Below are 25,724 nucleotides of genomic sequence, written 5' to 3' on the forward strand. Positions count from 1 at the left end.
GTTCTGCTTTCTGCCTCCATTTATTTCCTGTTCTTGGTATTTCATTCAAATGGAATCGCACAGTATTTGTCACTGTGTCTGGCTTATTTCATGGGCAGTGTCCTCAAGGTTCACCCATGCTGTAGAATGTTCCAGAATTTCCTTCCTTTTCAAGGGTAAATAATATTCCATTGTATGTATGGACCACATTTTTTTATCCAGTCATCTCTCAGTGGACACTTTGGTTGCTTCCACATTTTGTCTATTGTAACTAATGCTGCTATGGGTGTACAATTAATTTGTTTGAGTCCCCAGTGGTAATCTTTTGCAAAACAATACTATAATATCATAGCCAGGATATATATATATATATATAAAACATAACTCCATTATTTCCACCCCCCAGCTTTCTTGAGCTATAACAGCCAGGATATTGACATTGATAAAATTCACTCATCTTATTCAGATTTTCTCAGGTTTACTTGTACTCATTTGTGTATGTGTGTTTGTGTGTATTAAGTTCCATACAATTTTAACAAGTGTGTGGGTTTGTATATCCACCACCATAGTCAAGATACCAAACAGTTCCAATGATCTTCCACAAGATCTCCAGTGCTGCCTTTTTATAACCACACTCACTTCCCTTCTGGAAACTGCTAATCTTGTCCTTCATCTCAAAAATGGTGCCATTTCAAAAATATTATACAAATGAAATCAGACAGTATGTAAGCATTTTGAGAATGGCTTTGTTTTTTGGTCAGCATAATTTCCTGGAGATTCATTCTTCTGGGTTGTTGCATGAATCAATAATTCATTCCCTTTTATTGCTAAGTAGTAGTTCATGGTACAGATGGACTAGTTTGTTTAACAATTCACCTATGTGAGGGACACTTTGTCTATTACAGATAAAGCTACTATGAACATTCATGCACAGGTTTTCTGCATGAACATGCATTTTCATTTCTCTAGGATAAAATCCCAGGAGTATAATTACTGGGTCATGTGATAGTTGTCTGTTTAGTTTCTTCTGAAATTTCCAAACTGTTTTCCAGAGTGATTGTGCCATTTACATCCCCACCTGCAATGTATTCACACATATTCCAATATATTCCAATTTCTCCACATCTTTACCAGCATTTGTTTTTATCACTAATTTTAAAATTTATTTTATTTATTGATTTTAGAGAGGAAGAAAGAGAGAGAGAGAAACACTGACCTGTTGTTTCACTTATCTATGCGTTCATTGGTTGATTCTTGTATTTGCTCTGACCAAGGATCGAACCCACAACCTTGGAACATTGGGATGACGCTCTATTGGTTAACTGATTTACCCAGCCAGCAAGGTGTTGTCACTAATTTTTATTTTAGCCTATTTGCCATCTGTATATCCTCTTTGGTCAAATGTCTAAATGTACCAAGCCTAGACCAAATTATATGTTTGAGGGGTGTGTGTGTGTGTGTGTGTGTGTGTGTGTGTGTGTATGTGTATGTAAAACCTATTGTTTACTTTTAAAAAATATATATATCTTTATTGATTTCAGAGAGAGGAAAGGAGAGGGGGAGAGATAGAAACATTAATGATGAGTCATTGATCGGCTGCCTCCTGCACGCCCCTGACTGGGGATTGAGCCCGCAGCTCGGGCATGTGCCCTGACTGGGAATCGAACCCCAATTGCCTGGATCCTAGGTCGATGCTCAACCACTGAGCCACGCCCAGCTGGGCAATTGTTGATTACTCTTGATGGAGGATTAAAGTGTAATAATTCAGAACAAGGTTTTAGAAGAGCGTAATAAATGCAACCTAAAATAAAACATACTATACCTAGAATAAAACACCTACAAAAATTTTGACAAATGTGAGCAGTTAGGTTTCCACCTGTAGTTGCAGGAAAGGGCATGGTTTAGTGCAAGCATAATGTGACATGCTGGTTATTGCTATGATGGGTTAAAACCATGGCTACCCACTGCAAGAAATCTATTCTGGGTTTGTCATTTGGAAAGACTGCTTCTTGTTTTCCCACACTACACATCTCACTGCTTGATCTGGGAAAATTGTTTTGTGAGGCCCGCTTTTCAGGGTAGTAGGTAATGTTTGAGGAATAAATACATGCCTGGTTAATAAATAAGCAATTTCATGTTGCAAGGAAGATCAGAAGAGATTACTTAAAAATTATTCACTTTCAGCGAAAGACAAATATCAACCACTTAGCCACACCAGCTGGGCTATGCTAGAGTCTTGAAGAGAATTTCTTCTTTGGGAAACCTTGGTCTTTGCTCGTAAGACCTTCATCTGATTGGATGAAGCTCACCCACATTATGAACTGTCATCCATTTTACTCAGTGTTGACTGATTTAAATGTTAACCATATCTTTAAAAATATCTCCACAGCAACATCTTGACTGGTATTTGACCAAACAACTGGTGCCATACTCATGCTGATGCATTAAATCAGCCATTGCAGAGAAAATTGATTTATCTTTTGACTCAACAATAAGGACTTGAAATAAAAAGCTCAACTGTATCCAATATGTGAAAAGTAAAATGCATCCTTTCAGTTGCTGCTTTTCATGGATTCCTCATAACCAGCCTATGGAGGTGGGCACCATTGTTTCCATTTTACAGGTGAAGAAAGGGAAGTGTAAACCAGTCCCATAAACTTTCCTGGCACCCCCAGCTACTGTCAACATTGGAGTCAGGTTTTATTTTTTATGTTTTTGTTAATCCTCACATGAGGGTATCTTTTCCATTGCTTTTCAGAGTGGGAGAGAGAGAGAGAAACATTCATGTGAGAGACACACTAACTGGTTGCCTCCCCAGTGCCTGGGATGGAGCCTGCACCTGTGTTGGAATCGAACCTGAGACCCTTCAGTCCGGAGGCCACTGAGCCAAACCGGCCAGGGCAACATCTCTGCCACTTAAATTGAGGGCAGGGAGACAGACAATAGAAAGAGGGTACCTAAGAAATATGAAGGAGCCCAGCCAGGCATGGCTCAGTTGTTGGGCATGACCTAGGATCCAGGAGATCAGTTTAATTCCCTGTCAGAGCACATGCCCCAGTAGCGAGCTGATCCCCAGTCCAGGTCCTGCAGAAGGCAGCCCATCAATGACAACTCTCTCATCACTGATGTTTCTCTCTCTCTCTTCCTCTCCCTTCCTCTCTCTGAAATCAATAAAGATACATTTAAAAAAAAAGAAATATGAAGGGAAAAGGAAGCAGTCACCAAAAAGGAGAGGCTTGAGGTGGTGAGCTGACACCTGAAAAATGAGGACGGGCAGGGACAATTACAGGCTGTGTGGTACCTGACCTTGGGGACCCTTGTTCAGTTGCAGAACTAAATGTGGTGGGCCCTGGAGATCCTTTTAGAACACAGAAGCGGCCACCTAGACGCTCACATGCGGAACAAGGCTCTCTCCCCCTCACTGCTTTCATGACTGCTTTCATGTCTTGACTCAAGTGTCTTTGCAGCGAGGCCTTTTAAAATTTCTGGCTGCCCCATTTTAAATTTCCATGACCCACCATGTCTCCCTCCCAACCCATGTACTTATTTCTCTTGCCTCTCGCCTCCCTCCCCCACTACACCGTGAGCACCACAGCGACTGAGATTTTTGTGTGTTCCGTGCTGTGTTCCGCCTGGGACACAGAAGCAGGTCAATAAATATTTGCTAAACTAATTAATAGCACAAGGTAAGCTTAGCAGAAAGGGCAGCCACGATCGAGGCTCCCTTGGCCCCGTCGAACAGGACCCACCATCACCCGACCAGGGATGAAAGCGACTTCCAGGCCTACGCTTGGCCGACTCTGCTCAACTTCAGTTCAGCCTCACGCATGACCTAGGCCCTCACTTCCGAGTCTCGGGCGCCTTGCCACCCATTCCCCGCAGACACCACTACCTCCAGTCCCAACCCCCAACCTCCCGCTACCGCCGCCGCCATCTCGGCCGCCGCCATCTCGGCCGCCGCAGTGCCGTCCGCTCTGCGCACGCTCGGCGGCGTGGGTGCGCGCGGCGTCGGAAGACGAAGACCCCGGCGCGTTGGCGCAGGACTGTCCCAGACAGAGGTGGGAGGTGCGTCGGCCTCTTGTGCAGTCCCTAGCCCCGCCCACCTACCCTGGTACCGAGCGGACGCGCATGCGCACTGGGAGCGGAAGAGCGGACGGGCGCGCGCACTAGGCTGGGAGGGCGGCGGAAGCGTGAGAAGCCTTCCGTAAGGGGGGGTAGAGGAGTCGTCTAGTGCGCGCGCCGCGGGGGCGCGGGCGGCCAGTCTGTGGGGTGGGGGGAGGCCAAGGCGGGCGGGCGCGCGCACGAGGTTTATCCTCGCTTGGTGGCGGCAGCGGCGGCTCCTTTGTTTCGTGAGGAGAGGCGAGACGCCCACTCTGCCCCTGGCCCAGAGCAGAGGGGCGGGGGCGGCGCTGGGAAGGCGACGGTGCAGGCGGCTCCCGGTAAGGAAGGAAGGCCGCGGAGGGAGCGGTACAGGGTTGGGAGGACGGTTTGAATGGAGTCGGGGCGCCGAGGGGGGAGGGGGCTGCTGGCGCCCGGAGCCGGGCAAGGGTACGGCGGCGCCCAAGGGTCAAGAAGCCCGGCCGGCACCGCGCGCGCCGGGAAAGCTACAGGGTAGTGAGGCCGCGGCGGCTCTAATATCCGCGGGCCGGCGGGGTGGGGGCCGGTGCCGCGTGGAGGCCGCGCGCCACCCGCGCGCGCTCTCACCGGATTCGCCGGACAAAGCTTGCCGCCCCCTTGGCGAGCCAGGGTCCCGGCCGCGATCGTGGTCTCCGCGGCGGCTGCAACAAAAGCCAGGCGTCGAGGATTTTCTGGCTACGTTATAACGGGTCCGACCCGAATGTTGTCTTTTGGGCGAGGTTGCTGTCGCGGCTTAGTAGGAAGAACCCCTAATGTGTGGGGTGTCTCCCGAATACGAGCATTCGCAGCCCCCTTGGGCTCGATGACCTAAGAATCTTTTAAAATCACATATTCTAGATTTTCAAGGGAAGGTAAATAACTCGCCCCATGCCTTGCAAGTAGTGACTTTAAAACGTTTGTCCTGAGTGGAGAGAGGGGTCGGTAGCAAGTAGGGTAGGACTGGGGAGATTATTTGCTATTGAAAGCATTGTTTTTGTTTTGCATCCTTTCCCTTCTTGCCAGTTGATTTTCCAGATTAAGGTTTTTATTTAAAACGTGGACCTTTCAGGAGAGTGTTTTGTGCCAGCTTGAAGATACTGGTTTTGATTTTTTTCCCCTCAGTGAATCCTTGGGAAAATAGGAGATAAGTGTAAGAGCCACTTCCCAGGAATTTGAAACAAGTTTTCAGTTTGAATTGACAGACCAGATTATTGTTTGATTTCTGGCGCTGGCTTGGTCACTTAGCTGTGTGACTTTAAGCAGATAGTTTAATCTCTCTGAACCTCTTAGTTTCCTCTTTTGTGAAATGGGAATAATGTTACAAGTGGAGCTGGGTGAAAGCCTGTAAAATGGTTCCTGGCAAGTGGAAGCACTGTTACTGTTTGGTCCATTCTCTTTCATTGTTCAGCAAATCCGTGTCCCTACTGGGTGTCAGATGGTTGGGAGAACCCTCTCCAATCTTTAGGGTTACTGGTGGGAAATGTGGGAACAAATCCCTCTGGCCTATAATTTCATCCTCACAACTCTTTCTGTGAGAGCAAAGCAGTGGATGCCCAGGGGAGTGGTGTGAGCCAGAGATCAGGAAGGTTGCATAGGAGGGGACTTTTACTCAGAATTAGGGAGGATGTCCAGTCTCGTATTTTGAGTGCCCTGTAACAGTCATTGTTCCCTCTGCTACACTACCATAGTGCCTCTATCCTCTCCTGTGTAGAAGTTAACCTCAGTTTGTAATTAGACATCAATTTTCCGAGGGCCATCAGAGCAGGGGGTTGTGTCTCCCATAGTTCCCTGGGTCTGGCCCGTGGTAGGCCCTAGTGAACATTTGTGCAATGAATGAAGGGCCCTTGGAAGGACTGAGTGAACATGTGTGTGAAGTGCTTGGCACAGGACCGGAGTGGTTGTAAGCAATAAACATTAGTTGCTGTTGTTGGGCTTTAACTTTCCAGGCCATTGTTTCCCAAACCTCATTCTCCTGGGAAGGAGAGAGTATGGGGTGGTAGTGTGGGATGGTGGTGAGGAGTGCTGGTTCTGGAATCAGACCTCCTGGTTTCACACCCAGCTCTCTCAATGTTTTTAAAAAATATATATTTATTGATTTTTAGAGAGAGGGGAAAGGAGGGGGAGAGAGAGAAACATTGATGTGAGGGAGAAACATTGATTGGTTGCCTCTTGTATGCACCCCAAACAGGGATTGAACCCACAAACTGCATGTTCCCTTACTGGGAATTGAACTGGCAACCTTTTGGTGCGTGGCATGATGCTTAACCCATTGAGCCACACAGGCCAGGGTCCAGCTCTCTAAATCTTAATTTTACCTTAAGCAAGGCACTTACTAGTGGGGTTCCCCACTTGTGAAACAAGTATGACGGTGATGCCACCTCAAACAGTGGTTGTGAGAGTTGAATGAAATAATGTGGGTATATGTTTAACACACTGCAGTGCCTGGCGTGTAATGAGTGGTTACATATATTTTTTCCTAATTTGTTTTAAAATCTCTGCATACCTAATTGTGAAAATAAAAAATGTTTTTCCATGTGCCACCTAAAATAATTTTGTGTCCACCTCTTCAGGAGATTTTGGTCTTGTGGATTTTAGAGTCAGGGCTGGGGGATAATGTCAGAGCTGTGACATCATCAGTGTCTGATCGCCAAACTTTTTCTGTCTGTGAAAAGCAAACATACACATTTTTATTTGCACACCTTTGCCACTCCTTGTGGACCCTCAAAATACTGGGAGGTAACCCTAGAGCAGATGTGGGAGGGTGGGAAGAATTAGGTACTTTGGGTGACTGTCTTGTGAGAACATTCTGCTGGCAAAGAAACACATCCAGGGGTATTTCTTCACCAGGGACTCTCCAGTCAGCCACCCTGGGTTTGACTCCTGGCTTTACCACTTTCCTAGGTGCCTCAGAGAAATGGAAGTCTCAGTACCTGGCACATAGTAAATCCTCAGATGTGCCAGCTGATTTTGGCCCTGGTTATCATCCCTTGGCTGCCATGGACAGAGGGACCTATTCACATTAACAATAGACTGAACACAATGTGAAAGGCGCCCCCTGGAGTTGTGAGAGAAGTGGCTCAAGAGGGACTCATTCACCAGCCACAGAGAGAACACAATGTGAATGGGAGTTGTGCAAGAAGCAGCCCAAGCACTCATTCCCCATTCATATAGCGAACAAACGTGCATTGAGTGTCTGCCATGAGCCAGGCTCTGCTGGGGGCTTGCGATTCAGCCAGGAGCAGGCAGACAAGGGCCCTGTTCTGGTTCTTATTTGCAAAGGGCGGCAGTAATAGTACCCAACTTGTAGGATTGCAGTAAGGACTAAACAACAACAACAAAAGACAAATGTAAATTGCTTAGAAGGGTGCCTGGTGCATAGTGCTAAACAGTTGGTAGCTGTTGTTATTTATTAGAATTCCTACAGCATATTGGTGGGTACAGAATATATTTTTGCTGAATTGTAATCATTTTGTATGATTTCAAGGTGGTAACAAAGGAATAGACTCCTCCATTTTTCCTTAATACTTAAAAATTGTATGCTTTTCAGTTTCATCAAAAGGCATTGGAAAGGAGGAAGCATGGTTGGTGGCATGGCTTTTGAGAAATAGCAAACATTTATTGTTCATTTCACATATTTTCTTACAACTTGTAACATTGATTGGAACACTTCAGAGCAAATTGAAGCTTTTTAAAAAATTAGAATTAAAGGGCATGAGAAATGAAATTCGGCTGGTACTCATCTTCCTGGTGGGCAGGGAGGGAAAGCACCAGGTGTAGCTGGGTTTATGAGGAGATCAGATTTCACAGGGCAGAGAAAAAGGGGATGCATCGATTTCTCTCTAATTCTCTCAGGTCAGGTGCTTTCTTTAGAAAACAGGTACATGTTAGTGGACATAAACCTGCCCTGGCCCCTTCCTGGCCTCTGCACACCCAAGTGGTTTCCACAGCTTCACTTTGGTACTTGTTTACTTTGCTAAAGGAACATGTCTTCATTTTTGCACATGGACACTTGTCACTGGGAACAGTCTTGAGTTTTGCTCAGTGTGAAGTTCACCAGCCTTGAGTGTGGTAAAGGAGGGTTGACTCTGTTTTTAGTAGCAATGGCCTTTAAAATGGTTCTTTGGGCTGGTTTAAGTTCTCCTTTAACCGGCAGGTTGCACCCCGCTGGCTCAGGAAGCAGGTGGCTGCATGACAGTTGCTGCTTCACATGTTACAGTGGGAGACTTGAGTTGGCAAGTTTGATGTGTGCCACCCTGACTTGCCCTGGGAGTCCCAGTAAAGTGACACAATGTATGGTCTCACTGTCCTAATGGTGATGCTGAAGCACAGTGAGCTGTTCGCTACACCCTGGGAGCTGCACCTGGCCCTGGTTACTGCTCAGTGTGTTTCCGATCATGGCCTGGACTGCTGGCACACTGAGCACCCTTGCCCATCTCCCCAGAATACCTCCTGCGTGCTCCTCCCGCCTGTTGAGGGGCTTCTCTTTGCCTGCACTCCACACCCTTCCAGGCTTTCTTATACCTTCTGATCCTCAGGCGGAATCAGTTACTTATACCTTGTAGTCAGATAGACTTGAGGCAGAAGTCTACTCCCTGCATGGCTTTGGGCAAATGACTTAACCTCTCTGAGCATACAGTCCTCTGTTCCTCCTGTAGTCTCTTCAGTTGTCAATGCTGAACCAAGGGGATGTGAGTTGGGGCTGAAATCCATCCTGGCTGGGCTTTACCAAGCTTGGCTCCAGTGTTGGGCAGCCCCAAGTAAGGGGCACCTTTTATATTTCAAATGGCATGTGCTAGCTGAGGCCCTCCTAGTCACCTTGGTCATCCTTGATTCTCACCCCCACATCTGTTCCATCAGCATGTCCAGAGAAATCTAAAAGCATCATCAAGTTGTGTCACTGCCCTGTCCATAACATTCCAGTGGTTTCCCATTCCACCTAGAGTAAATCCCTGACCTCCTTACCATTGCCCTCAAGATCTGTAATCTGCCCTCCCCACCAATATCTGACCTCATCTGCCACACCCCCATCACCTGCTCCACTCCCATCAAGGTCCCACCTCAGGGCCTTTGCACTTGCTGGTCCCTCTGTTCATATATAGCCATGTGGCTCCCATTTCACTTCAGGTTTCTGCTTAGATATGTCCCCATTACTGAGACCGTCCCTGACCACCATGATTGAAAGAGCACCTGCTGTCAGCTTGAGTGTTAACTCCTTGATTATTTTATCAAAGCACTTCCACCCCCTCTATGATGTGTTATATTTATTTGTGTGTTTGTCTCTGTTACTCAATTATCAGTCCCACCAGACAGTGGGTGCCCAGTGCCCAGAACCCTGCTTAGCCCAGAGTCAGTTGGTATTTGGGGTGGTTGGGAGGGCCTATCCCAAGTGATACTCAACATGTATAGGTGCCACGCCTCCCTGCCCACTCTTGCACTTTCTAAGCTCCTTTCTTGGGGGACTTCCCTCCAGCCCTCTCCACAGATCATGCGTCTTGCTCAGTGTTGAGTATATAGCAGGCCATAACAGACCCAGCAGTGAGTCATGACATCCATCTAGGGTTGACCAGCCTTAACAGGAACAGGGTCAGGAAAGATTTGTAAAGCTTGTTGCAATTACTTGGTGTATATTTGTGTTGGGCCAGGTTGTGACTCAGGGTCATGGTCAGAGGGTTTAAAAAACACACATGTAGTGGATAGATAAGATAATGTTTGTAGTCTTGAAGTATAGACATTACACCTCCCTGACAGATTAGACTGAACTTTCTCAGGGCAGAAAACCAACCTGGTTGTCATGTCTTCTGGCATGTTGTATATGGGGAGGTACTCGTCAGTGGATTTGAAGGGAATGGAAAAACTTTAAATGGGCGAGGGTGGATTCCAATGAATAAAATGATATATAATTCCCAGTGCTAAAAATAATACTTGAGCCTTGGCAGGTGTGTTTTGGTTGGAGTGTCGTCCTGCCCTGTACACCCTGAAAGGTGTCAGGTTTGATTCCCTGTCAACACACATACCCAGGTTGCAGGTTTGATCTCTGGTCAGGGTGCATGCAGAAGGCAACCGATTGATGTTTCTCATATTGATGGTTTTTTTTTTTTCTCTCTCCCTCTCCCTCCCTCTCTCTCGCAAATCAATGGAAACATATACTCAGGTGAGGATTAAAAAAAAAAATTTATTATAATAATAATACTTGGTGCCAATTCAGCGTGCCTACCTTTTAAGTAGAACCAAGAAGACATTAATTTATCATGACATGACTTTTCCTTTCCGAAGTGAATTCCCTTTTAAATGCAGGGCAAGGTTTTGCTACTTAATTGTATTGCAAGGAAAGTGCTACTGGACACATAGTGATGGGGAAGCGCAGTCTCAAGAATAAGCCATTTCCACAGGGTCCCTAAGACCACAGATACTCTGCCCTTAATATCCTTTTAGGTTCATGGACTAGAGCACCTCACACCATCAGGTCTGGTGTGAAGGGTTTTTCTTATATTTGTTAGGAGGGAAATGTTTTGTATTTTGAATGTAAGGAATGGGGCTGATTTTACCCAGCTGTCATTGATGGGTATGAGCAACCTGGTATGACTTGACTGCAGTGTTATATCTGCTGATGAAACATGTCTGTGAGCAAATTTCTCCACACGCACCCCAAAACACATAGCAGATATCCTGGGCCAACTTGAAATATAATGCTGTTTTTCTGGTAAGATGAAAAAAACAAAAACCCGTCATACTCCCAGCAAGCAGATACTAGATGGTCCAGATTGCCTGTTAGCAGCTTGTCCTACCACAGTGGCTGGCCACTGGAGTCCTTTTTTATTTATAAAACAAAAAGCAAGGGTGTTAGGAAAGAAGAAACTCGACCTTTAATTCTCCAGCAGTCTGGTTCCGCATTTGAATGTTGAGGGACGTTTCTATATTAAATAATTTTGATGAAGTAGATTAAAAATAATGCAGTCTCAAATCCTTTCATCTTTCTCTTTTATTTCCACAAAGGCACTTCTTGGGCATCTTTTCTGGGTGTTTGTTCCCAAGTATTTTTCTAACCTAGGCTTTTTTCCTTAAAAAGTGTTTTCTAGCCCTTGCCAGTGTGGCTCAGTTGGTTGTGTGTTGTCCCATGCTCTGAAAGTTGCCGGTTTGATTCCCAGGTCTGGGCACATGCCCAGACTGTGGGCTTGATCCCCAGTGGGGGGGTATGCAGGAGGCAGCTGATCTATGTATCACTCTCACATTGATGTTTCTCTCCCCTATCTTCCTCTCTAAAAAAGTCAATAAAAAATCTTAAATTTTTAAAAGTTTTCTAAAAATCTGATTACAAAAGTAATAGATGGTTATTGTAAAAAAAAAAAACCAAACACACAGAAAGAAAAAGACACCAGAAATCTCTGATATGGAAAATGTTATATTCCCCATTAAACACCTCCAGAGAGAGCTGCTGGTTGCTACCGACAGTTTGGTGTGTTGGCTTCTGTGCTTGGATTAACATGCATATACAGTACAGTTGATCCTTAAACAATGTTGGAAATCTATGAGTAACTTTTACTCCTCCAAAACTTAACTACTAATAGCTTACTGTTGATGGGAAGCTTTACTGATAACATAAGCAGTTAATTAATACATATGTTATAGATACTACAGTATAATAAGCTAGAGAAAAGGAAATGTTATTAAGAAAAATCATAAATAAGAGAAAATATAGTATTTATTGGGAAAAAATCTGTGTATAAGTGACCCTTGTTATTCAAGGGTCAACTGTATTATTATTCTTACCAAATTGGGGCTTAAGCCAAGCATTTTGATCTCTTTTTCCCTGCTTTGTTTTGGACCATCCTCTGTGCACAAAGTTACCTTACTCACTTTTAATGGTGCCACAACTTCTGCAACAGGGATTGTGTGGGGGTCCTGATTCTTTGGCATTTGGGGTGCTTCTCAGAGAAATTGAGGTGACTTGGTCAAGTCACTTCCAGATTCTGTGACTGGGGAATCTGGGAGCCTGTTTTTATCTTGTGGCCTCCTGAATGTCTTAGCTTTCAGCTTTTTGATTCTTGCCGCAGTGTTCACATTCCTTCTGGCTGCCCACTTGGATTCCCAAGCTCTGTTCCCTCGTGTGGAACCCCAAACACATCCAACCCATGGGCCACACACGTCTTGATTAGGCTCTCAGATACACATGCTGGCAGTTTCGCCATTTTGGCCCCTGTGTCCCCTTGTCCTTCGTTTTGTGTCTCTGCTTAGGTGCAGCTCTCTGGTTGGAGATGGATTTCAGTGTGTGTGAAGTTGCCCTTACTTTCCCAACCAAGTGACTTGTCAGAAAAGGGTTCATTGTGGGAGTTTCATGGCAGCAGCATGGAAGCCACCTGAGACCTACAAGGCCTTAGGACTACCCTTGGGACCCAAGGAATTTGTTGGAAAAGCCAACTCTTTAGTTTCCTCTGTAGAAAGGGCAGGGGTGTTTGGTGGTGAAGAAAGAAGGGATGGGGAAGAGGGGTGTTCGTTGCTATAAGATCTCACCTGGTCAATCCTGTCTGGCCCCCCTGAGTAGGCATCTCGCTGGAGTACTGTGGTATCCTTTCCCACACCCTCTCCAGCCCTCAGCAGGGCCAGGCCCACTTCCTGCCCCTCAGTTGGCTAGCTAAAAGGAACTTGATAATGGCTAAACAAATTGCTTTTGTGGCAGTGGGGACCAAGAGGGCAAGGGGGAGTTTGCAGCAGCCCAAATCCTGGCCATTGATTGCCAGGCTGGACCTTGTTTGCACCGACCTGTGTTGGTCTTCAGGCAGCCTCTGCCTCTTGAGGGGAGAAGCAAGACTGTTGAGGGATGGGAGCATTAATCAAGGTTTGTCCCTTAGCAATTTAGCAGGAAAGCTAAATTTAGGAAGCAAATTCTCTACAGTGGTTACTTATTATGTGGCTAGTTTACTCATTTTTGGGGAAAGGAGGGTGGAAACTCTTAATCTGTGTGACATTTCTAGGGCAGTAGTGACAAGCAGTAAGCAGCTGTTTAGTAAATGCTAGGACCCTTGATTTCACCAGATTTGTGGTCACGCTTTCTGCCTATATGTGCCTTGCATGTGTTAGCTTATTTGATGCTGGCTGTGACCCCTGAGGAACTGGTCTCAGCTCCAGCCTACAGAAGAGGAAACAGGCTCAGAGAAGTTAAGTCACTTATCCAGCATTGTGCAGTTAGTAGGCGACAGCGTCCTCACTCAGAGTCTGAGTTGCACTGTGATCTTGGCTTTGTGACCCTATCTCCTCCACTGACCTGTGTGGCATCTGAGCCTCAGGGACACCTCTGTCAGTGGGACCAATGATATTCCTTTCCTGTAGTGTGGTGGTATGGCTTGGTGAGTAAATCCGGTTCCTTACCACCAAACGGGCCCACAGCTCTCTCTGGCTGGATCTTCCTTCCTGTGATTTTGCATCCGATGCATCCTCAGCAGTTGTAAATCACTAGGGGCAGGGACAAGGCACAGTCCCCTTGGATATTAAAATATTCCTTCCCTTCCTTTATCCCATGACCTTGAGGTAGTAGAAGAAAACCTGTTTCCTCTGCTCACATTTCTGACATCAAACGTGGATTTTCTACACCAAGCAATTCTCTACAAGTTTTTGCTGATGCTAATTGTCCTGTAGTTCAGTTCTGGCACTAAGTAACTGGAGTTAGTGCATACCCCACAGGTTAAGGGTTCAGTCCCACAGGACTGTTCCCCAGTTCTGACACCTTTGTAAGTAGTGGGTCCTCAGGTTACCCACACTTCTGTCCAACTTAGCTACAAACCAGGGTTTCCCAGAATCCCTTCCTCAGTTTTGAAAATTTGCTACAACAGCTCATAAAATCAAGGAGACATTTACTTATGTTTACCAGTTATTGTAAAGGATACAGATGAACAGGCAGATGAAGAGATACTTGTGTGTTTTTTTAAAATATATATCTTTATTGATTTCAGAGAGAGGAAAGGAGAGGGAGAGAGATAGAAACATCAATGATGAGAGAGTCATTGATCAAGCCCACAACCTGGGCATGTGCCCTGACTGGGAATCAAACCCCGATCACCTGGATCCTAGATTGACGCTTAACCGCTGAGCCAAGCCCTGCCGGGCAAGAGATACTTGTAAGGTGAGGTCTAGAAGGGTCCCAGATGTAGGAGCGTCTGTCCCTGTGGAGTTGGAATTTACCACCCTCCTGGCATATGGATATGTTCATCAACCCAGAAGCTTTCTGAACATGTAGTTTAATTTTTATGGAAGCCTTATCATGTAAACATCCCTGGAGGGTGAAGGTTGAAAGTTCTAAGCTGCTAACCATGGCTTGGTTTTTCTGGCAACCAACCCCCACCCATCCTGGAGCCATCCAGGAGCCAACCAAGAGAAGCCTCATTAGAACAAAAAATACTTTTATCACTCATGGAGTTCTAAGTGATTTTGGAGCTCTGTGTAAAATGATCCTATCGCCCCTATCACTTAGGAAATTACAAGGGTTTTAGAAGCTCTGTGTCAGGAACAGAAGGTAGATTATGTCACAGGTAGACAAAAATTTCTTAAACTGGACCCCAAAATCATTAACCATAAAAGAACAAACTTGATAAATCAGACATCATTAAAATTAAGAACTTCTGTTTATCACAAGACACTTGAGAGAGTGCAAAGGTGAGCCGTAGACTGGGATATGATAATTGAACCACTTATTTCCAATAAAACGTTAGCAGAAACGTAGAGCTGTTACAGAAGTGCATATCTTGATGGCCAGTAAGAATATGGAAAGGTGTTTAACAACATTAGTAACAAGGGAAATGCAAATTAAAATCATAAGATATTCAGGGTCCATTGCATTCCTGTGGAGCCTGTGGGCAACAGGGTGTCACCTGGGCTTTATTTCTAGTGACCTCTCGCGTTCATCTCCAATTTGGTACTAAGGTGTGATCATTTGTTACCTCTGCAAGTGAGCTAGACTGTAAGATGCTGCAGAGTAGATGGGATTAGGGCATGGGCCCTGCAGCCTCAGCACCAGGGAGGAAGGCCATGGCCCTGGGAACACTTGGACATTTGTTCTGGAGCAGGACAGAGAGGTTTCTCAGTGAGCCAGGATGGAGGGGTAAAGATGGTGTTTCTGAGGCCCAAGGAAGTAGTGTTGGGATAAGAGAAGGAACAGGCTGGGGGCTATGATAGCCTCCAGGTCCAATGCCTGAGGACCTCTGTGTGCTAAGCTTGAAGTTTGCCGTCTGCTGGTTTACTCTTCACAAACTCCAGCCCCCTGTTGGGTGAACTGCTGGGTAGTCCTCTTTTTGACCAGAGTCCCACCAGGATACAGGCTTGGCCATGGGGGTGGTGCTGATACTTCGGCTCGAAGTTATCTGTCGACCCCATAGACATGGGTTTATGAGACCTGAAGTCACTGTCTCCTAGGAGCTCCCCGTCATACCATGTGTGCCCTGTGTTACTGCAGCTTTACCCGCATGGCATTCTAGTTTTGTTTGTTTTTGGTGTCTGTGCCTCTTGGTTTTGGTATGTTTGTTTCCTGTATATTGGTGTTCTTACATCACCCTGGTGGAAAGTACATCTGTGCCATGTACCTGGTGGCTCGAGCTGTGGGCTGTAAACACACTCTCACAGAGCTGGTGGTCTTGGGCCTGTGGTAGTGCAGACACTCGCTAGTCTGGTGTTTACCACTGTTATTTTTATTGTTCAGAAATACAACTTTCCAGCTAGTCAAAATTGTTGAACTTTTACTTTGTAATCCTTTCACTCCTTCAGTCCTTATTAAGCAAGTATGTTCTATATCTGGGGTAGATGTTCTCTTTGCTTTCTACTGGTTTCCTGTGGCCTACTGTCCATGTGGTCTCCTAATTCAGACAATGCCACACTGATTGCTACATTACTCCCCAGCTGCCTCTGCACTCATCGCAATGCTCCTGTCCGGCTGCCTCTTAGTAACTGTTTTTCTGTGTAATAAACATCTGCCCATAAAATATTATACACCCACCAGAATGTTACGAATTAAAAAGACTGGAGCTTCCCGTGGCGGTGGAAGGGTCTGGGGAAGGAGTAGCAGGCACCGTGTTTAGCCAAGAAGGTGGCAAGAAGCAGGCCAAGGACATGGACAACGAAGATAAGGCATTGGAGCAGAAGCAAAAAGAGGAGCAGAAGGAACTAGAGTAGCTAAAAGCGAAGGTTGCAGGAAAGGGCCCCTTGGACACAGGTGGAATTAAGAAATCTGGCACCTGGCTGGCGTGGCTCAGCAGTTGAGCATCGACCTATGAGCCAGGAGATCCTGGTTTGATTCCCAGTCTCAGGGCACATGCCCAGATTTTGGGCTCGACTCCAGCACGGGGCGTGCAGGAGGCAGCTGATCAATAACTCTCTCTCATTGATGTTTCTATCTCTCCCTCTCCCTTCCTCTCTCTGAAATCAATAAAAACATATATTTTTTAAAAATCTGGCAAAAATGAGCTGTTCCTTGTGCCTGGGGCAGTGGTGATCCGTAATTCTATTCCTGTTTGAACATCTGGATTCTCTGTCAATATCTGTTGTCACCTATAGAATGAAGTGTTGCCTTGGAGCCTGTTGTACATTTAAGAATAAACTTCTGTAAAAATAATAATCATGCAGTGGCTCATCTCTTTAGTTCTTTTCACTCTGTCCTTTCAGTCTTGCTGTGAGGTCAGAGTAAACCCAGTCCAAAGTCTTGCCAGAGTGTGTTCTTCAGTCTTTGTTCTATCCAGAATTCTGTACTGCCTGTAATTAAACAAATTCATTAAAAAAAAAAAAAAAAAGCAAAGCACCAAGTGTTGGTGTAGATATGGAGGAACTGAAATGCTCGCCCACTGCTAGGGGCAGGGCGGTATATAGGATTGTATTCCTAATTTGGAAAACTGGCAATATCTACCAAAGCTAAATTTATGTTTCCCTTATGATCAACAGTTCCACTCCTGGATACTCAAGAAAAATGAGCATCTGTGTCCTGCAAATGACATTGTTCATAGCAGCTTTATTCGCGCTAGCCCAAACCTGGTAGCACAGTATCTGTGAACAGGACAAATAAAGAATGAATGACCACTATACCCAACAACATGGATGCCTCTTCCAGATGAGCAAAAGGACAACTACTTGTGTCATTTTCTTTTCAAATGCAGTTCAATAGCAAGTGAAACTAATCTACAGTGATAGGACAGTGGTTTCAACTGGGAAAGGAACTGAGAGTGCCTTCTGGAATGTTGGAAATGCTATGTCTGATCTAGGATTCATCCAGATATGTACATACAATCAGGGCACTTTAGGTATGCCCTGATTGTCATTGCAAGTCATTACAGATAATTAAAATAAAAATCCGCTCCTCAGTACTACACTGAGAACCAGAGAGCTGCTCCCAGTTCCATTTTCCTGTTCACCACCATGACGGTGCTTGTCCACATGTGGCACCAGCACCCTGATTGGGCTCCTCAGTGTTTGACAGAGCTCTACCGTTTGTGCTGCTTGGAATGGTTTTGTATTGTATCTGTACTTTTTTTGGTCCCCATCACTGTTACTCCCTACATGTGTCTGAGCTTTTACTCCAGAAACGAGTTTGCTGCTGATGGTGTCTCTGTGCACTTACCTGCTTTATTGCAGCCTAACTCTTTAGAGGTGGCAGCTTCTGAAGCAAATATTTTTAAAAGTGTGTCATGAAACCCTGTGCTTCTCTCAGAAGCGGACAGTGTCATACTTAGGCACATAAATCTTTTTTGATGCCCTTCAGTGTCTTTGGTGGGTGCTGTGTTGTCGATGAACTTAGCCCTGCTCGGTGGAGGCAGTTAATTTCTGGAGGTATCACGTGCATTGATGGGAAGAAGTGGGAAGGTCTGATTATAAGTATAAACTATCTTTAGAAGAGCCATCATTCCAAAGGTACTTCCCAGTGTTTGCTTGTCAGCATGTCTGCCTTTGGATAGGGAGATGATGTTCCTTAGGTGGTATGGGTTCTATTTTGCTGTCAGTTTCAGTTGGCTTGACTTAGAATAGAGACCTCCATGTGAGAAAGAAACCGTGAGTTGATGGATGCTGCAGGATTCTTTAAGGATTTGCAGAACCACCATTCCTCTTCCCATTTCACTGCAGTGCTCTGTGGGCCTGAGAGGGCCTGTGGACATGAAGGGGACAAAGAGAAGCCCTTGGGGAGCCATCATCTTTTGCCCAGCTGTGCCATGTCAGTGTTGCTTGGTTTCCCACCTGTGAAGCGTGACTGCAGGTGCGTCCTCCTGGTAGACAAACCCCTGGACCAGAAGTTTCAGACTCAAGAATCATGATTTTAACGAAGGAGATACAGAATACATGACAGAGACTGGGGTGGAGTCTCGGGATCAACAGAATTCTGTTTTGGTGGCAGAATGTGTGAATATTTACACAGAGCTGAATTAGGTCAGATGTGGCTTCCAAATGGCTTTGAAATGAGTTTGTCTTAAATGTATATATATTTTATTTTTAATTTTTTATTGATTTGAGAGAGGAAAGGAAAGAGAAGGAGAAACATTGATTTGTTGTTCCACTTATTTACACATTCATTGGTTGTTTTTTGTATGTTCCCTGGCTGGGGATTGAACTTACAACCTTGGTGTATTGGGATGATGCTCCAACCAACTAAGCCACCTGGCCAGGGCTGTATATATTGTTAAAAGTTTGATTTTGTTTCCCTGAACTTATTGGATTTGGATTTATGAAGAAGGGATTGTGAGCAGACACAAATTCTCCAGTACTCTTGTGAGGTTGATTTAAGGTCCAGCACTGAGGCTTCTTGAGCTTCGGATGAAATCTGGGTGGCCCAGAGGATGGAGGAGCATTTTCTCCATGTTGGGGTCTCTTCACAGTCAGGCTGATGTGTGGCCACTGGTTTCTGCCTAGCCAAAGTTTCTGATCCTCTCTGCTCCAATTATTTGGTCATGAAACTGGAACAAAGAAGTTTGGGCTTTTGATTTATTATCAAGGAAAATGCCTCCACCTTTCAAATTAAATCAAGAGAATTAAAAATGTTCCTGAACTTCTTACCAGGATTTATTCCTTAGAACCAGAAATGCTGGGTAAAGTCTAGGGGCAGTAAGACTCATTGTAAAAACCAAATAAATCCCCAGAAACAAACCAGATTTGTGACATGCCAAGAGGAGAGTGGCTTTTCAGTAACTCAGGATGCACGGGATGAGAGAATGGGGGGGGGTGTTGAAGTCTATTAAATTATGAAAATCCTCATAGCTATGATTATATGAAAAAAAGCTTGCCTACAATGTGCTGAGTAATTTTTTGAGAGAGTGTGTGTGTTTGTGTATGAGGGTGTGTCTGTGTGTGTCTGTATGTGGAACAGTGTAGAAGGACTGATGCACTGAAGTGTGACGGGGTCCCAGAGACACCACCAGGGCATCTCTCCGTCCTAAGAGGGCCCACCCTGGATGTCTCAGGTTCATCCTCACCACTCTGGGGGTCTCTGAAGGTCTCTTCGAAGCCCTCCAGCCCTCTCCACACACCTCCTGCACCATGCTGGGAAGGGTAAGAAGGGCACGGTTGCTTCTTCCTTTCTCTAGGACCAGCAAGCACTTATTTCTGTGTCTGGTAGGATTTTAAGCTTCTGTATTCTCTTTGTGTTTTCCAGATTTCACCACTGAGACTGTATTACTCCATCATGATGAAAGAGGTTATTAAAGAAAATTTTATTTAAGGCCATCTAACCACATAACTGATTAAGGGTTACTTGAAAATTGAACCCTTGTTGTAGGAAGCATTTATAGAATTTATCAGCTCATGATTCTTCTTAGCAAGAATAATTTATCAACATCATTGAATTTTTTTTTAGTTCATTTATGGAGTTGTTAGAAGCTTTGGGTCATAGCTCTGGGTGACAGTTTTTAGTTTACAATAATATTTATTAAACTTTAGACACTTGATTATCACTCTCAAAATATTTGAGGTATCTGAGTGCCATTATTTACGTAATACTTCTTTTTAATTGAACTTGCTTTTTAAACTTATTTTCTTTTTATTTTTTTAAGTATGTTTTTATTGATTTCAGAGAGAGACGAAGGGAGAGGGCGAGAGAAATAGAAACATCAATGATGAGAGAGAATCATTAACCTGCTGCCTCCTGCTCTCCCCCTACTGGGGATTAAGCCTGCCGCCTGGGCATGTGCCCTGACAGGGAATCAAACCTCAGTCTCCTGGTTCATAGGTTGACGCTCAACCACTGAGCCATGCCGGCTGGGCAAATTCAGTTATTTTAAAGGAAACTTGGTCTCACTGCCTTAAGTGGAAAACCAGTATTACTGAGCACGACTATTTGTTTTTGTTGACTTTATGAGGGTCCAGTCAGATGCTGTTGCTGGCAAAGGCTTTGAGCCTTAGTCATGCTGTCCATTTTTGTTAAATTGGAGGGTGAGCAAGCATTAGAGTGGTGTGCAGATCAGTGCCACCCTTTGTTGTAATCAGAAAGATGGCAAGGAAAGCAAAGCTCTCCTGCCCCCCCTTGTTCTACCCCTTCCTCGGGACTCTTATCTGATTTTGTGTGTCTGATGTATGACCTCCTCCCAGAGGAATGGAGGAGAAAGGTCTAGGCGACAGGGACTTGCATGTCAAAGGTGCCAGCTCCCTGTCAGATGGGTGCTTCTGACATAACTCTGGTCCTCTCACAATGCCCTGACCCACCCAGCTGATGGCCATTACCCTCAGACTGACCTCCACTTCTCTCTAGCAGGAGACCACTGTCCAGAGCTCCTGTGAAGATGTCCACTCCAGACCCACCCCTGGGTGGAACTCCTCGGCCCGGCCCTTCCCCAGGCCCTGGCCCCTCCCCTGGAGCCATGTTGGGCCCTAGCCCGGGTCCCTCCCCTGGCTCTGCCCATAGTATGATGGGGCCCAGTCCAGGGCCTCCCTCAGCAGGACACCCCATCCCAAGCCAGGGGCCTGGAGGGTACCCTCAGGACAACATGCACCAGATGCACAAGGTAAGGAGGCCTGGGCCCACTGCTCTGACTGGCTGGGTTTTCTCAGTTAGAGACGGGAGGATGAGCCATTCGTTCTGAACCCTGCTGTGAGCTGACAGTCATCATTTCACCCAACTCCCCCCACCCCTGGGTATCTCTCATACCCATTGTTCTAGGTGGGAAATGTGGTAATATTACTCCTAAATTGCTTTTTTTTAATGAATAAAAATTTCTAAATCGCTAAAAGACTGCTTAAGGCAAGTGGACTCCTCCACTCTTGTTGCTCTGTGCACCCCAGGTAACCCACAGAGCAGGGCAGTTGTCCTCATTTGGTCACCACATACCTGACCCAAGCAGGGCTGCTTTTGCCAGTGAGGTGAAAAAAACCTCTCAACACAAATAGTTTCTTCTTTCTCTGTGTTCCTGGGAGGTGGTTGGAGGAAATGAGGAACTATCCTCTTACATGTATTAGCATCTGCAGAAAAGGGTGCCATTTGCTAGCCTCAGGGACCACAGGAGACCCACAGGTAGAAGATGCAGATGGTGCGGCCTGGGGGTGAGGGGACCCTGGTAACCCTCTGGGCTCCCTACCTGGGCTTTCCATGTGTTTGCACCCCATTCTGCTCTCCACCCCCACCCATCAGGTATAGGTGAGTGTTATGCCCATTTTATAGACAAGGAACCAGGGTCTCAGAGAGATGGGCACTCAGTGAGTTAGTGGCAGAGTCATCTCATCCCTCTGCTGCTCCCTGTGCCCCTGGCCTGTGCCACCTCAGTGGGCTCCAGCACAGCCAAGCACCCCCATCCCTGCCCTCCCATCTCCTGTATATTTCTGTCAACTTTGGTACAGTATCTGTCTTGTCACTGCCTTCCTGGGAAGTTGTTGGTGACTATCCTCTCCACACACAACACTGATTTAGGCCAGCTTCTCCTCCAGCATAACCCCCCTTTCCCTCTCTGCCCATTTTGTTTTTTCCTTCTAGAACCACTTATACACACTCCAAGTACATTTACAAACATCTCTCAGAGGCCTACTGTGTCTCCAGTCTAGTGTCCAGAGCCTAGGAGCCAGGGTCTGGTGATGATGGGGCACCTCTTGTCTGTACAAAGCTCCCGCTCTGTGTGGAGGCAAGCCCATTGGGCAGGCTCCCACCCAGGGCTCCTGTCAGCCTCCCGAGGGCCCCACCCTTTTTCTGTGTAGACAGTTGCCCCTCATGTCCCAGCCAGGCACCCTCTTGGCCTCCTCTCATACTGTACACATACTGAGCTGCAGGTGACTTTGCTGGGTCACCATTTAAGTTCTCGGAGAGCAGGACATTTGCCTTGACCAGGGCTATCAGAGTGTCCTGGAAGGGTCTTAGAAATGTCCCCTTTACCAGCCATTCCTGTAGGGGAGTGCTTAGTGCTGAACATTAGGAGGGAAAAAAGGTGTCATCGTTCTGCCAAGCTCTGATAGGGCCTCCTAGGAGGGACAGAGTGATGCTGTAGATAGCCTCCCTTCCAGCTAGCAGGCAGGAGGCCAATCTTGGATCAGTTAAGACATCTGATGTTTTGTTATCATACTCATGGGCAGAGGTTTCTGTCTGTCCCTCTGATTTACAGTCTCCCAAGGAAGAGGGTCCCTGATCTGAAGATTTGTGGTGATAAGGTCTTCTTGTGACAATTACAGTGAGTCCTGAGTCCTAGCTAAAACTGCCCCTGACCAGGACCTGTCACTTGTGTCCTTTCCTTGTGGGATCCTGGCCATCTGAAACTATCTGCTACTCTTGCTGGGTGCCCTGATCTGATTGTCCTCTTGCCTTTCAACCACCGGTCTCCTAGGCAGTCACCCTCCATTGGTTGTATCTGCTTGACACCTAAGAAGCTGCCCGAACCATGTCTTGGACCTAAACTGCTTGGTCATGTTTGCAATTCAGTAAATGCCATGATGTTTTCAGTGATGTTGAACTTGGGCTGTGCTTTGCTGTACCACCTCATCCTGTCCCTGCTTGCTAATCCTGCTTTGTCGTTAATCCCCTTTTACAGCCAATGGAGTCCATGCATGAGAAGGGCATGTCAGATGACCCCCGCTACAACCAGATGAAGGGGATGGGGATGCGGACAGGGGGCCATGCAGGGATGGGGCCTCCACCGAGTCCCATGGACCAGCACTCCCAAGGTATTATTTTGTTTCTCTTCTTTTCTCATGTTTGTCACCCCTAGGAGTCCTAAGGTCATTTTCCTAACCTCTCAGTATGAACCATTAGCAACTTACTGAAAGGTGGGCCATGCAAAACCAACCACACTGGCTGCTGGTCAGGTTGCCAGTGTGTGCCCTTGAGTGCCTCTTGTTTGAGTCACAGTGAAAAAATTTGGCCATCCCATGTCTCAGGGTAGGTACCAGTGTAAGGCTGGCAAAAAGGTTATTGTCTTTGCCTTAAAAATCACTGGATGTGTGCTCCCAACTGACCTCTCAAATCTTTATCTCCTACAGGTTACCCCTCACCACTGGGTGGCTCCGAGCACGCCTCTAGTCCGGTTCCAGCCAGTGGCCCATCCTCGGGCCCACAGATGTCGTCTGGACCAGGAGGGGCCCCGCTGGATGGCGTTGACCCCCAGGCTTTGGGACAGCAGAACCGGGGCCCGACACCATTTAACCAGAACCAGCTGCACCAGCTCAGAGCTCAGATCATGGCCTACAAGATGCTGGCCAGGGGGCAGCCCCTGCCTGATCACCTGCAGATGGCGGTGCAGGGCAAGCGACCAATGCCTGGCATGCAGCAGCAGGTGCCAACACTACCTCCACCCTCTGTGTCTGCAACAGGACCTGGCCCTGGCCCTGGCCCTGGCCCTGGGCCCGGCCCAGGACCAGCACCTCCAAATTACAGCAGGCCCCATGGTAAGGCCCACTACCCCCAGCCCTCAGGGAAGGGAGGGGTCTCAACACACTGACTAAATTGGGGCAGCAGTGTCGGGCAAACTTGGGCTCTGCTGCCTATAGATTTCCCCCTTGGGGCTGGCATAGTGCCTGGTGCTCAGGGCGCACAGGTAGGCAAGGCTGCTTTCAGGATAAAAGTTCTTTCTCCAGCTCCCCCTCTCTCCCTTGATGCCCACATTGAGTGGCTTGTTGGGTGTGTCCCCTGGAAACAGGACTGCCCACTGGGGTGGGTAAGGGATGAACATAGGACACATTTTAGCTTATTGTTTGTTTTTCCCTGTGTGTAGGTATGGGAGGGCCCAACATGCCCCCCCCAGGACCCTCAGGTGTGCCCCCCGGGATGCCGGGCCAACCGGCTGGAGGGCCTCCCAAGCCATGGCCTGAAGGTGAGTTCCCTCTGTCTTGGTGACATTTCTGTGCCCTGATTCCTGTCACAAGCTTATGTTGTGTGGACCTTGAGATGAGCCTGGCTAGAGAGAGAGAGCCAAGGACAAGCCCTTGTTTCTTCCTGCTGTCTTTTTTGTGTCTTACCTATCCCTGGTTATTTCCTAAAGGGTTAGGTTGGTTTCACTCCTCCCTTGTCCTGTCCTGTGAGTCACTTACGGAGATCCTGGGAGTCTTTGATTTGTTAACAAGAAGAGAAGGATATGAATGAACAAGTCCACTGTGACTCCAGTGAGAGGCAATGGGGAGGCATGGCTGCAGCCACAGACATGACGCTTCAGGACATGATGCCTACAAGCCTATAGGCCACAGCTGACTCCCCCTTCCCTCCTGTAATACTCCCTAACACTATGGGAGGCCGGCAAGATAACAGGGTGGCTCAAGGTTCTGTCTCCTCACTGTGTGCAGCTTCTCTTTCTTCTACCAAATGTAGTCATCAGCAAGTATTTGAGGGTCAGTTTTGGGTGGAAGCAGTAGACAAAATGGACTTGTTTCCTATCCTCTTAGAGTCTGGGGTTTAGTAATGGGCATAGACAAGCTAATCACTTAAATCAGATTTCATCTGAACCGTGGGAGATGGAAATCAGAAAATCTTTCTTGCCCAGAAAGACTGAACTCAGGGTCGGCACTTGGATCAGTGCAGGGCTTCCAGAAAGGGCATGTAGGCTGAGGTCTGGAAGAGGCTTGAACCTTGAGGCAGGAGAGAGGAGACCCCTGAATGAGAAGCTGCCTGCCATGTCAGGTCAGTGAGAGGTGAGGAGATGGGGAGGTGTGGCCTACGCAGTTTGTCCCCGGGGCAGTGAGCACCAAGCAGGCTTTTTATTTCCCCTTGGAATTGACCTGGAGCTCAGTGTTGTGCTCCTACTACCTGACTCTCCCCAGGACCTATGGCAAATGCTGCTGCCCCCACAAGCACACCTCAGAAGCTGATACCCCCTCAGCCTACCGGCCGCCCCTCACCTGCGCCTCCTGCTGTCCCGCCCGCTGCCTCTCCTGTGATGCCTCCCCAGACTCAGTCGCCAGGGCAGCCTGCCCAGCCTGCCCCCATGGTACCGCTACACCAGAAGCAGAGCCGCATCACCCCCATCCAGAAACCCCGGGGCCTGGACCCTGTGGAGATTCTGCAGGAGCGGGAATACAGGTGAGAGCACTGTTGCCAACTGAGTCAGCCCTGACAAACGTTGGTGTGGTTCACAGTTCCAAAGGCCAACGGGGTATGCAACCAGAAATCACCGCACACCTCTCTCTCCAGGCTCCCAGCTCCTTAGTTGGTGTGTATCCTTCCCAAAAAACTGTGTGCATATGCAAGCAGACAGGTACAGGTAGCCATATTTTCC

At 46.9% G+C, this 25,724-nt stretch overlaps 1 protein-coding gene across 17 annotated transcripts in view; it reads left to right on the forward strand.

Moving 5' to 3' along the window:
* The first annotated feature begins 4,318 nt into the window (after window positions 1–4,318).
* Window positions 4,319–25,724, forward strand: part of SMARCA4 (SWI/SNF related BAF chromatin remodeling complex subunit ATPase 4) — an 81,233-nt gene continuing 59,827 nt past the window's right edge. For 3 of the 17 annotated variants that reach the window (XM_016207899.2, XM_087816736.1, XM_087816734.1), the window contains exons 1-6: window positions 16,466–19,744; window positions 20,798–21,047; window positions 23,052–23,184; window positions 23,500–23,904; window positions 24,231–24,329; window positions 25,270–25,528. In XM_016207899.2, coding sequence (XP_016063385.1) covers window positions 20,826–21,047; window positions 23,052–23,184; window positions 23,500–23,904; window positions 24,231–24,329; window positions 25,270–25,528 — 1,118 coding nt within the window. In that variant the 5' untranslated portion in view covers window positions 16,466–19,744; window positions 20,798–20,825. Of the gene's footprint in view, window positions 4,419–16,464; window positions 19,745–20,794; window positions 21,048–23,051; window positions 23,185–23,499; window positions 23,905–24,230; window positions 24,330–25,269; window positions 25,529–25,724 lie in introns of those variants that run through there. The other 14 variants (XM_016207906.2, XM_016207901.2, XM_016207910.2 and 11 more) reach the window with 11 other exon arrangements.

This window comes from Miniopterus natalensis, chromosome 4 (assembly GCF_054644295.1).
Source record: "Miniopterus natalensis isolate mMinNat1 chromosome 4, mMinNat1.hap1, whole genome shotgun sequence".
Classification (NCBI taxonomy): Eukaryota; Metazoa; Chordata; class Mammalia; order Chiroptera; family Miniopteridae; genus Miniopterus; species Miniopterus natalensis.